Source organism: Capra hircus, chromosome 11 (genome assembly GCF_001704415.2).
Source record: "Capra hircus breed San Clemente chromosome 11, ASM170441v1, whole genome shotgun sequence".
In the NCBI taxonomy this organism is placed as follows: domain Eukaryota; kingdom Metazoa; phylum Chordata; class Mammalia; order Artiodactyla; family Bovidae; genus Capra; species Capra hircus.
The window spans coordinates 49896132-49909952 of NC_030818.1; the positions used below are offsets into that span (position 1 = coordinate 49896132).

At 41.8% G+C, this 13821-nt stretch overlaps 1 protein-coding gene across 1 annotated transcript in view; it reads right to left on the minus strand.

Annotated features, from left to right (window-relative positions):
* The window catches only part of DNAH6 (dynein axonemal heavy chain 6), a 284536-nt gene that overhangs the window by 176651 nt on the left and 94064 nt on the right, over positions 1–13821 (minus strand). Inside the window, exons 22-28 of the mRNA XM_018054768.1 lie at positions 13488–13584; positions 10875–11094; positions 7142–7306; positions 6943–7056; positions 4446–4571; positions 4205–4360; positions 3310–3471 (exon numbers count right to left, since the gene is read on the minus strand). Coding sequence (XP_017910257.1) covers positions 3310–3471; positions 4205–4360; positions 4446–4571; positions 6943–7056; positions 7142–7306; positions 10875–11094; positions 13488–13584 — 1040 coding nt within the window. The remainder of the gene's footprint in view (positions 1–3309; positions 3472–4204; positions 4361–4445; positions 4572–6942; positions 7057–7141; positions 7307–10874; positions 11095–13487; positions 13585–13821) is intronic.

Consider the following 13821-nt stretch of genomic DNA (forward strand, 5'->3'; position numbering starts at 1 on the left):
TGGGAGGTCTCTTTCCCTTCATGTATACCTCCTAAAAGTCCACAAAAGGACTAATGTCTAATGTCAGTAACTGCTTCTGTTGTCAGCTACTTCTGTGGGAACTGACAGCTGGTTTGTCCTTCTCTTGTTTCTGCTCCTGGAAGAGGCATCCACATCCACCTGCCCTATTGGGATGGATGAGGTGGAGGTGGCACAGTGTCTCCTTCACACTGAGAAGTCTTTCTCCTCCCCCATGTCCAACTGGGAAGCTGGGAAGTGCCAGGAATGACCTTTGTCTTTTTCTGAAGGTCCTCTACACCAGTGGTCCCCAATCTTTTTGGCACAAGAGATGGATTTAGAAGAAGACAATTTTTCCACAGACTGGGCAGGGGGGATGGTTTCAGGACAATTCAAACACATTACATTTATTGTACTTAATTTCTAATCTAATGCCACTGCTGGTATGATAGGAGGTACCAGTCCATGGCCCAAAGGTTGAGGATCTCTGCTCCACATCTTTCAGGAGATACACAACTCTCTAAATTAGACATTAACATACTATGGGCATACCAGGCCATCTGACCTGCCTCCTGAGAAACCTGTATGCAGGTCAGGAAGCAACAGTTAGAACTGGACATGGAACAACAGACTGGTTCCAAATAGGAAAAGGAGTACGTCAAGGCTGTATATTGTCACCCTGCTTATTTAACTTCTATGCAGAGTATAGATATGTAGATAGCATGTTGAAAAGCAGAGACATTACTTTGCCAACAAAGGTCCATCTAGTCAAGGCTATGGTTTTTCCAGTGGTCATGTATGGATGTGAGAGTTGGACTGTGAAGAAGGCTGAGCACCGAAGAATTGATGCTTTTGAACTGTGTTGTTGGAGAAGACTCTTGAGAGTCCCTTGGACTGCAAGGAGATCCAACCAGTCCTAAAGGAGATCAGTCCTGGGATTTCTTTGGAAGGAATGATGCTAAAGCTGAAACTCCAGTACTTTGGCCACCTCATGTGAGGAGTTGACTCATTAGAAAAGACTCTGATGCTGGGATGGATTGGGGGCAGGAGGAGAAGGGGATGACAGAGGATGAGATGGCTGGATGGCATCACGGACTTGATGGACGTGAGTCTGAGTGACCTCTGGGAGTTGGTGATGGACAGGGAGGCCTGGTGTGCTGCGATTCATGGGGTCGCAAAGAGTTGGACATGACTGAGCGACTGAACTGAACTCAACTGATGCAGAGTACATCATGAGAAACGCTGGGCTGGAAGAAGCACAAGCTGGAATCAAGATTGCCGGGAGAAATATCAATAGCCTCAGATATGCAGATGACACCACCCTTATGGCAGAAAGTGAAGAGGAACTAAAGAGCCTCTTGATGAAAGTAAAAGAGGAGAGTGAAAAAGTTGGCTTAAAGCTCAGCATTCAGAAAACTAAGATCATGGCATCTGGTCCTATCATTTCATGACAAATAGATGGGGAAACAGTGGAAACAGTGGCTGACTTTATTTTGTTGGGCTCCAAAGTCACTGAAGATAGTGATTGCAGCCATGAAATTAAGAGACGCTTACTCCTTGGAAGGAAAGTTATGACCAACCTAGACAGCATATTCAAAAGCAGAGACATTACTTTGCCAACAAAGGTCTGTCTAGTCAAGGCTATGGTTTTTCCAGTGGTCATGTATGGATTTGAGAGTTGGGACTATAAAGAAAGCTGAGCGCTGAAGAATTGATGCTTTTGAACTGTGGTGCTGGAGAAGACTCTTGAGAGTCCCTTGGACAGCAAGGAGATCCAACCAGTCCATCTTAAAGGAAATCAGTCCTGGGTGTTCATTGGAAGGACTAATGTTGAAGCTGAAAATCCAATACTTTGGCCACCTCATGTGAAGAGCTGACTCATTGGAAAAGATCCTGATGCTGGGAGGGATTGGGGGGCAGGAGGAGAAGGGGATGACAGAGGATGAGATGGCTGGATGGTATCACCAACTCAATGCACACGAGTTTGGGTGAATTCTGGGAGTTGGTGATGGACAGGGAGGCCTGGCCTCCTGTGCTGTGATTCATGGGGTTGCAAAGAATCGGACACGACTGAGCGACTGAACTGAACTAAACTGATGCTAAAACAGTGGTTTCTAAAGTGTCATCTGGGGACCCCTGCAAGTCCCAGAGTTTCTTTTAGGGTGTCTGTGAGGTCAAAGGACTCATTATAATGCTAAAATGTATTTGTCTTTTCAGTCTCATTCTCTCAGGAGAGAACAGAATATGAAAATGTTTCAGTTTTTCTCAGTATGTTGTTTCAGTTTCCACATCACAAGTAATCTTTAAGAAACTGCCACTTGTCAAGTTTTGGCATAGTTCCAAAGAAGAATATCAGCAATTATCTGAAGAAGCTATTAGCCTATTCCTCTCTTTTAGTGTGTATATCCGTGTAAGACTAGATTTCTCTTCAAATACTTCAATCAAAATAGCATATCTCAAAAGATTTGATGCAGAAGCAGATATTCCCCCATATGGAATCTGGCCATATTCCATTATACCAAACAAGAGATTTAAAAATATATAAAATAGTGTCACTCTTCTCACTAAGTTTTTGTTTTGAAAAATGGTTATTTTTCTCAAAATATGTGTTTATGCTAACATGTAATAATTGATTATAGTTATTTTTAAACAGGTAAATATTTAAGATGCATCAATTTTAACTTATAACATGGAAAATATCAACAGGTATAACTCATACATATAAACAAAAAGTCTTTGGAGGTCTCAATAATTTTTAAGAGTGTAAAAAGGTCCTGTGATCAAAAAGTTTGAGAACTACTCAATGAAAAAATCTTTCCCTGAATTCTCATTTCCTATGCATTTCATTTTTAATATACAACTCTGAACAGCTCATCTCTCTGTTAATATTTATTTATTTGGCTACACCAGATCTTAGTTGTGGCATGTGGGGTCTAGTTCCCTGACCAGGGATCAAATCCAGGGCCCCTTGCATTGGGAGTACAGAGCCTTAGCCCCTGGACCACCAGAGAAGGCCCTACTCTTCTCTTCCTGTAAGCTCATTCCTTGTTCCTAGATCTCCCTGCTATTCTGTTTTATACCTCATTTTTACCACAATTCGACAAATCCTGGCCTTGATTCCTACCTGGCCTACTCAGATTGCCTTTTGCTGACTAGTCTCCCTTGTTCTATTTATTCCACTTTAATCATTCCTGGCCCCACTAGTTTTCCCCAGTTGCCATCACCCCTTTTTCTCCTTTTGCTGTCTCACACTGCAAACAGAGAAAGCCACACGAAGCACTTAATGTTAGCATTCATACGCCAAGACTGTACCTTGTAGTCCAAGCCATCAGAGCAGTTAAAGACCACACACTGGATGGCAAGGGCTTTTGCGAGGTCTTTGGTGGTCTCCGTTTTCCCAGTTCCAGCAGGACCGGCTGGTGCACCTCCCAGGTCCAGCTGCAAAGCCCCCATGAGGCAAAGGTAGCAGCGATCCTGAAGAAATGGATAAATTGTCATTATTGAAGGGAACTGACACTGGTCACAAATTTGTAAGTAGTTTCTATAGCAGGAGGGTTATTTATTTTTTAAATACCTTTTAAAGTGGAGGATAATTGCTTTACAATGTCGTGTTGGTTTCTGCTGTACAACAATGTGAATTACTCATAACTATATATATATATATATATATATATATATATATATATATATATATCTCCTCCTTCTTGATCCTCCCTCTCACCCGCCTTCTCATCCCACCCCTCCCCATCTAGATCATCACAGAGCAACAAGTTGAGTTCCCTGTGCTATATAGCAGCTTCCCACTAGCTATCTGTTTTACACTCAGTAAAATGTATGTCAATGCTACTTTCTTAATTCATCCCACCCTTTCTTCCCTCCCTGTGTGCACAAGTCCATTCTCTACATCTGCTTCTCTATTCCTGCCCTGCAAGTGGGTTCCTTGGTACCATTTTCTTCTAGATACTATATATATTCATTAATATGTAATATTCGTTTTTCTCTTTCTGACTTACTTCACTCGTGAAATATTCTAGAGCAACTGAAACATACTAAAAAATTCAGGCACATGATCAAATAGAGTACATAAATCTCTGTGATATGAAGATGTATTCACAGCAAATTCTTTCAAGGTTTAATCTTAGAAATGTTTCAGAACTATTATGATGGGGAAAAACAGCAGTCATGAACCTAACGGTCAGTAACTTACCGTGAGAGGAGTAATAACTAATCTTGGGCATGCACCTAAATACTCATAGCCATAGGTGTACTGAGAGAGTGCCATCCTTGCCACACAATTGTCCAGGTCTACATCCCAGTAATAGCGCAGCTGTCTCTGCCAGTCAAAGGAGTCAACTACCTGCACCTACATAAGTGACGACAATGATACACTTGGTAGATACATTCATTTTAGAAAGAAACATATGATTTTATTTGAATGAAACAGTTACCTTGGCTTGAACAAGTTCAGTGACTATGTCTCTTGCATGTACATCAATAGTAATTAAGGCAGTTATGATGTTTCTGTGTAATTTAGGAAGAGTGCCTCGGACTATTGAAGCCAGGGCATTTAATCTCTACAAAAGAAAAAAAATGTGAACATTAATTTTCAAAACTCAGTTTACATGTATATCTTTTTACTATTAGGTTTGGAATAGATATTTGCCAGAATTATCTATAAAACTAAGTCTCTATAAAATTAGATAGTTTTAGGACTTCCCTGAAGGTCCAGTGTTTCCAATGCAAGGGGTGCAGGTTCAATCCCTGGTTGGGGAACTAAGATCCCATGTGCCATGTGGCACTGCCAAGAAAATATAACATAAAATAATATAAAGATGATAAATTTATTAATATTTTAAAAATTAGACAGTTTTGACAAATGTCTACTCCAAATTTCATAAAAATCTGTAATTCTGTGACCAAATATGACAACAGTTTAACTTATTTAATTCCAATAAGACTTCTGTGAAGTACATACTAGATTTACCGCTATTTCACGTGGGAGGAAACTGAAGGTCAGGGAGGGTAAGTAAAACTGGTGGCAGTCACAGTCAACAAAGTGGCAAAAATGAGACTTAGGTAGACATTTGCCTTGAGGAAAGCTCTTAACCATCCTGTGATGATGTCTCCAGAGAAGACTGTCCTCCTCAAAAATTAAATGTGATTAAGGTAGTGCTTCTCATTTATTGGGCTAGGTTCTTTTATTTTTGGATATTCAGAAAACTCAGGCAGCTTAACCAAGCCAATGGCTGATTAACCAAAAGCATTCACGTTGTCATTAAATCTTTTTCAAAGAAGGGCAGTAACTCTGAAAACCTTGACCGGCTGAATTTTCACTCAGGCTGATCCTGATCAACCTCTGTAAAGATATCAGTGGGACTTGCCTTAGTGAGTCTTCTCTCTGGAGCTCTCTGAGGTGAAATTCTATTGAGAATCTCATAAGAGAGTTTTCTTTTACTTCAAGGAAGCCGTTTCCTGCTTTTTCTAAGTGTGATTTTCTAAAAAATCTTATTTTGGCCATGCCCTGAAGAATGCAGGATCTCAGTTTCCCAACCAGGAATCAAAGCCGTGCCCCCTGCAGTACAAGAGCAGAGTCCTAACCACTGGACCACCAGAATACTCCCCTAAGGGTGAGTCTTTACAACTGCAACATTGCTTGGAAGTAGAACTGAATTTGGAATTGAAGATCTGGCCCCACTGTAAGCTGCATTTTCTAAGGATAGCTCAAAAATTTGTGTAGAATGGTATTTAATTCATTCAATCTTTCTTTTTTTTTTTTTTAATATTTTAGGGCTTTTTTAAAAAAAATTCGTTTATAATGTTAGTACATGATTACCCGAGGGAAGTTATTTCTATAATTATAACTCCTTGGAAAGAGGGCAGAAATCAAGATAGTTTATGCAAGTATCATGGTGAGGTGAGGTGAAGTCGATGGGTCGTGTCCGACTCTTTGCAACCCCGTGGACTGTAACCTACTAGGCTTCTCCATCCATGGGATTCTCCAGGCAAGAATACTGGAGTGGTAATTCATTCAATCTTATGGCTTTGTTGATCATGAGGGTTCTATAAAACAGTATAAAAGCATGTGTTGGGCTTAAGAACAGAAATGGCACAAATCCTGTGGTTTTCCTGGATCATATCAACTTCTGCGAGAGACATCAGGATCCAGTATACCATTTCTCCTTAAACATGGCAAACCCTGATAATTCTGACATTTTCCTTTTGAATTGTTTTTTTTTCCTTCTATTTTTAAAAGTATTCATATAAATATGGCAATGCGGGAGACCTGTGTTTGATCCCTGGTTTGGGAAGATCGCCTGGAGTAGGGCATGGCAACCCACTCTGGCATTCTTGCCTGGAAAATCCCCATGGACAGAGGAGCCTGGCGAGCTGCAGTCCATGGGTTCATAAGGAGTCAGACATGACTAAGTAACTGACCACATACATAACTACTATGCAAACATCAAGGGAGTATTGCTGAGAAAACTTGACCAGAGATAGTTTCTGTGAGCACTCCAAATCTTTGGATGTCATCTCAGAGCCTTACAATTTTTTTTAACAGTTAAAAACTATTCAGTCTTATTGGTTAATATATATTTATTTCATACATAGTCGAAATAGAGCCTTTTACAATTCATTCTGTGATCCCTGATTAAAATACAGAGTACAGGCTTTCAGAAACATTTTTGTTTATGTGACATAATGACGTATTGACACTTCATGATTTCTATGATTTACAAAACGGAGGCTAATCATTTAGTTAAGTAATGTTTATGACTTCTCTCGTCAATATTAGAAAGATGCAGCAAGTTTTTAGTAACCTGTCACTGTTTTATCCTTACAAGAGCCTTACAATTTCCGAAGTAGTGAATTGTATCAACCACGCCCTAAGAGCCACTGGGACTATGCCGAGCGATACGTCTGATATTGACCTGCCCATAATCTCACCTCAAAGTTCACTTTTTCAAAATCTTCCAGGGCCTCTAAGTGATTCCCCTCTTCTTTTTCCAAACACTCCGTCAAATCGCGGCACCACATGATCTGAGAAACGGTCAGGATCACCTGCGGGGAAACACCCTCCTTCAGTGTGGGCTTCCTCTCAGCCGAGTAAGATGCAGAGGCAGAGATTTAAAGGAGCCTAAGTTACCTGAGAAGGGTGGCCTGCGACCACCCACACTGTTCTCTGTTTCCCCAGATAGTCCGCGATGGCGGCTTTGCACAGGCGGCGCAGAGACGTGAACATGGCTTCCTCCACTTTGCCCAGCCACTCCTCCACGTTGCCTCGGGCCTTTAGGCCTTTCCCCAGGCTCACCTGGGAGGTAATCAGAGAGGTGATAACATCCTCCATACATCCCTAACAGAATCCTGAGCTCGGTAAACACGGCAGCGTGGCCACAGACACTGAAACTTTCTATAGATATTCCACTCTCACTTTACCCACTTCTACTTAAAAAAAAAAAAATTGTTTGGCTATGCCTCATGCAGAATTTTTAGTTGTGGCACGTGGGATCTAGTTCCCTGCTGCTGCTGCTGCTGCTGCTAAGTCGCTTCAGTTGTGTCCGACTCTGTGCGACCCCGTAGACGGCAGCCCACCAGGCTCCCCCGTCCCTGGGATTCTCCAGGCAAGAATACTGGAGTGGGTTGCCATTTCCTTCTCCAATGCATGAAAGTGAAGAGTGAAAGTGAAGTCGCTCAGTCGTGTCCGACTCTTAGCAATCCCATGGACTGCAGCCTACCAGGCTCCTCTGTCCATGGGATTTTCCAGGCAACCAGGGGTCAAACTCAGGCCCTCTGTATTGGCAGCATGGAGTCTTAGCTAAGGAACCTCTAGGGAAGTACCTACCCACCTCTGCTGCTGCTGCTAAGTCGCTTCAGTCATGTCCGACTCTGTGTGACCCCATAGACGGCAGCCCACCAGGCTCCCCCATCCCTGGGATTCTCCAGGCAAGAAAACTGGAGTGGGTTGCCATTTCCTTCTCCAATGCATGAAAGTGAAAAGTGAAAGTGAAGTCGCTCAGTCATGTCCGACTCCTAATGACCCCATGGCCTGCAGCCTACCAGGCTCCTCTGTCCATGGGATTTTCCAGGCAAGAGTACTGGAGTGGGGTGCCATTGCCTTCTCCGCTACCCACCTCTACTTGGTGCGTTATTTCATGGCTTCCCTTTGGGGCCAACTCTTGGAAAGAGGAGCCGTGTGTGTGTATGTGACTCAGTTGTGTGGAAAGAGGAGCCATGTATGTGTGTGACTGTGTGTGTGTGTGTGTGTGTGCACGTGTGTGTGTGTGACTCAGCTGTGTGGAAAGAGGAGCCGTGTGTGTGTGTGTGTATGTGTGTGTCACTCAGTTGTGTTCAACTCTTTGCTCAGTTGTATCCTGCCCACCAGGCTCCTCTGTCTGGAATTCTCCAGGTAAGAATACTGGAGTGGCTTGCCATACCCTCCTCTAGGAGATCTTCCTGACCCAGGAATGGAACATGGTCTCTTGCACTGCAGGCAGATTTTTTACTGTCTGATCTACCAGGAAAGCCCAAAGAGGAGTTTATATGTGCTCAATGAATTCCTCCACTTTCTTTGCCTACCTGCGGCCATATGATTTTTGGCTCCAACCATTCCTCTAAACCTGGTCAGGTTATTAAGGTGATCAGGTGGGTGCGTGCTCAGTAGTGTCTTTGGACACAAGCAGACTGAAGCCTACCAGACTTCTCTGTCCATGGAATTTTCCAGGCAAGAATACTGAAGTGGGTTGCTATTTCCTATTCCAGGGTATCTTCCCAATCCAAGGATCAAACCTGCGATTCCTGCATTGGCAGGCGGATTCTTTACCACTGAGCCACCTGGGAAGCCCCTAAGGTGACCAGTGTTCTCCCAAATTGTTCACTCCAATTGACACTTTTCAGTCTTTTTCACCTTTATTTCTTGGACTTTCAATGACTTGCTGCTGCTGCTGCTGCTGCTGCTGTTGCTAAGTTGCTTCAGTCGTGTCCGACTCTGTGTGACCCCATAGATGGCAGCCCACCAGGCTCCCCTGTCCCTGGGATTCTCCAGGCAAGAACACTGGAGTGGGTTGCCATTTCCTTCTCCAATGCATGAAAGTGAAAAGTGAAAGTGAAGTCGCTCAGTTGTGTCTGACTCTTCCTGACCCCATGGACTGCAGCCCACCAGGCTCCTCTGTCCATGGGATTTTCCAGGCAAGAGCACTGGAGTGGGGTGCCTGCCTTGGTTATCTGGGCTCCAGAGTCTGCTCACGTCTTCTACCCTCGCTTTACATGTCCTGTCTTCCCTGAATCCTGGCCTAGGTCTTTCTTCTCTCTTCTGCACTAGTGATGAGCAAAGTCTTTTGCCAGAGAATCAATTTAGGTCAAGTAAAAAAATTATTGAGGTATATTCTATAAGTTTCAGGAGTACAACATAATGATTCAATATTTTTATAGATTCTACTTCATTTAAAGTTATTACTTTAATGGTTATACTGTCCTGTACAATATTTCCTTGCTGTACAATATTTCCTTGTTGTTTATTTATTTTATATATGGTACTAGTAGTGTGTACCTCTTAATCCCCTACCCCTGTAATACCCTACCCTCCTTGACTCTTCCCACTGGTAACTAATTTGTTTTCTATATCTGTGAATGTTTCTGTTTTGTTATATTTACTAGTATGTATTATTTTTTAGATCCCCTATTAAGGGAAAATATACAATATTTGTCTTTATTTCCCTTGGCATAAACCCTCCAGGTCCATGTATATTGTTGCAAATGGTAAAGTTTTATACTTTTTTATGAATGAGTAATAACCCATTACTCTGAATGGCATTACTGATGCAATGGACATGAACTTGGGCAAACTCTAAGAGATGGTGAGGAACTGGGAGGCCTGATGTGCTGCAGTCAATGGGGTCACAAAGAGTTGGACTGGACTTGGCAACTGAACAACAACAACTATATATATATATATATATATATATTCACACACACATATATATATTCACATCTTTATCTATCCATCTGTTGGTGGACACTTAGTTTGCATCCATGTCTTGGCTATTGTAAACAGTGCTGCTATGAACATTGGAGTGCCTGTATAGTACAAGTGAAATGCCTACGGGTTCTTGCTGATCCCATAGATATACTACTGTGTTCTAACTGGATTAAAATCCTTGGCATTTCCCCGAGTGACTTGTCTGTGTGGAATGCTCTCCCTTCCATGTCTCCTCTCCATCTTTCTTGGCTGCCTCTGTGTGTGTGTGTGTCTGTGTGTGTGTGATTCTCCTATGTGATGTCACTTGGTTCCCTATAGTCTGCTAGTGCATTCACTTGGTTGATGCCTACTGTATTCCAGGCACTGTGCAGAAAGAGCCTAGGAGACCCTGCAGTCAAACAGTGACAACTAATCCTTCATAGCACCCGCTTGGTACTATTCTAAAGTAATGTACATACAGGAACACCTGAAAAATCCCCAGCAACTCACTAATTGGGAACTATTACTAATCCTCATTTTATAGCTGAGATTAAAGATTGGGAGTGGAATCCAGGTGACCAGGCAGTAGAACCAGCTCTTATCTAGGCTACTCCTTTGCTCCTTGTGGAGAGTTAAGACTTGGCTCCAGTTCTTTCCACCCTGTTTCCAAGAACAGAGCACGTGCCTCTGTTATTACATTTAGTATGGGACTTTTCAATTGTTTGACTATGTCTCTGCTGGACTTTGAATTCTTTGAGGGAAAGAATTTAATCATGGTTATTTTTGAAATTGTTGAGCCAGCCCAAGACCAGGGCATGTAGCACTTGGTGAATGCTTAGCATGCTGATGAATAAAATCTCCATTCTCCAACCCTGGAAGAGTAACAAAGTTTACCCATAAAGAATTATTAACAAGAATACCTTACCCTTTCTCCCTCTGGTGATAGCATCGCTAAAATATCATTAGTGTAAACCTTTTCTGGCTCTGCATCCATTCCAGGAATTTTTCCCTCAGTAGGAGGCAGGAGAGCAAATTCAAGCTTTGAAATGGAGTCGAAGCATTTCCTTAAGTGCGGCTGCACAGCTTGGGGATTTCGTGTCTGGGCCAAAATCTCCAAGAGCTCATCATTTGACAAGAAGTAAAATCTAGATTAAAGAATATACTTAAAATGTAACTTGAAATTGAAGCAAAACCTTATATAGGCATGAAAGATGAATTCCTTGCCCACATCTCTTCCCCATCCACTGATTTCCTGGACCTATTGGTCTTAGGTTTCTGGGGAAGCCACACATCTGTAAATATGATTATGATAAAAATTAGTGTGGCTGCATCTCAAGCGTCTGGAGTTAGTGCCTGGTACATAAAAGGTAGAGATTTTTCATAAAATTTGTAAAAATGCTAGCACTTGCTATGATACTGATTTGGTCACATGTCTGTTACTTGGTTTTGAACTCTTAAAGTGAAGCTATATTATTTGTTTTCCCTAGAATCCAGCCTTGTACCTCATATATACCTGATATTCAATACATAATTTGTTGAATAAATGAATGCGTGGTTGCTGGAAACTTATTTGATTCTGTGACTACACACATGTGGGCTGTGCTGATGTGAGCTAGCAGGGGATTTTCTTAGATCTTGCCAACAGGGCCATTTGAAGGCATGAAGATATTCTATGGGAAAAAAAAAAAAAAACTGGAGAAGGGGCATACCTGGATGCTGAGGGATGAGAGAGAGGGATGAGGGTCTGGCTGGAGAAGACACTTCACTCCTATGGAGGAAACTGCCTATGAGAGATCCCTCAGGACTGGAGGAATCTCATGAGCTCATGGAAGGCCCCATGTGAGACAGGGGGCCAGTTGGGTACCAGCCAACTCAGACTGCTCCTGCTGTACTGCCTCTCCTCCCTTCCCTGCCCCAAACCTGGAGATCCCAGAAACCTAATAGGAAGGAGGGAGGGTTGACCATTATACATCCTTATCATCACTAAAGGCTTCAGCCTTGCAACAGGCCTGGGCCAGAGAAGGGAAATGTTTTCACTTTGAAAGAATTTCAGAGTTTCGATGATTACAGATTGTTTAGTGGGTTAAGGCAACAAGAGATTTTTTTGGCATTATTATCTGAGAATGGCCAGAAAATTCGTGAGGTCTGCTTAAGATTCTGAGCAGGAAGAAACTAGCCCCTTGTAGGGAATGCAGAGGTAGTCTTTAGAAATAAAGATGTTTTGGGGTTGCACTCTATCAGTCCTACCAGATACAGAATAATTCATCTCCCTTTTCAACGAATGAAACAGACAACTGTCAAGATTTGATTATGAACCCTGACAGAGCAGGAACCATGCTGCATTCCTCTTGTGTCCCCAGGACCTAACTTGTGGCCCCAGGAACTAGTTCATATGGTTCATAACCTGTGTTTGTTAAGGCTTGGAAAGTGAAATCAATGGTGCACAGAGCCTCTTGACCTAATAAACACTGCAGACCTAGTTGACATAATTCTGAACAAAAGGAAAAAATAAAAGCTGATGCTTTTGGTGTTCAGCATTATCACAAGTAAATCTGTGTCCAGGTTTCTTTAAATATCAGAAGTAGTGTACAGATTTTCTCTGTACACTGGGGAGACCCAAGCTGGGAGCCACTGATTTAAGAGTGAAATAAAAGGCACATCTCAAACATATTCCTCTATCTTTTCTTGTGTTGCCTGAATCTGTTGAGCTCAATCAAATCTTCCAGATCTTGGATGTCTCGTGCATACACATACCCTGGCGTGGTACCCAGAAACAAACCCTCTTAACCAAATAACCTACGTAAGTGTGTAACACTGGCTCACTTGGACAGAACTCATCAGCCATTTCTTCTACAGCTAACAGGAAAAATCCACAGAAGATGAACATTTTGTGATATTGTCTATGTTGCGGTACAATGTGCCCCAATGAATGAAGTCTGGAGCTCTTGTGATCATCAGGTAGTCATAGTCTGTTTGTATATAATCGCACCGGAACGGTGTATTTACATGACTGTCCATGTGCTAACCACGAGCTCCATAAGAGCAGGGATCTGGCCTTTTCTTCTTATATCTTTAACACTGAGCAAAACATTTGGTATGTTTCTAGAATGAATGGATGAGTAAAAACTTGCATTTGGAATTTGTGAAATGACCTTTTAGATGATTTCTACAGTGACCCTCTTAGGCCATCAATTAGCCTGAAGAAACCAGCTCAGGCAACAAAGTTCTCTAACTTTTTACTGATACATCCGTGGACACATGCACACATGCAGGTGCACACATACGCACCCAGCAGTGAAACGGTGCTGTGATCAAGAGTTCTTCCAGCACCTACCCACTTAAACCAAACACTGTATCTTTATCCTTCACTTACACTCCCCAATCAAGAGATGAGCTACATTGCTATTATGAAATATATTTCCTGCTTCCCTTTTTGGTCCCCTGATGTTTTGAGGTTATAGTTTGTTTTAAAGTATATCTTCACAAATTCATGGAAACTCAACTACTAAAAGTGTTGTTGGTAGCTTTATAAACTTACCTTGGAAAGATAACTCTTTTTGATTCTAAATATGCCTCTAGACACTTCTGAATTTGGTCAAGTAATGCATTATTATTTTGAAAAGTCTCCAGAAGTCCTGTTCATTGGAAAAAAGGTATTGGTAAAGTCGTATTGAAATAAATAGAGAATATAATTTTAAATATGACATTAACTTTTTAAAAAGCTTTGGTTTTATTTGGTAAAAGAATGGCCTAAAAATTAAAAGTTGGGAAGGTTGGTTAAGAATGTTAAGTATTTTTTAGCATCTATCTTATTCTATTTTTTAATTGAAGTATAGTTGACTTACAATGTTGTGATAATCTCTGTTGTATAG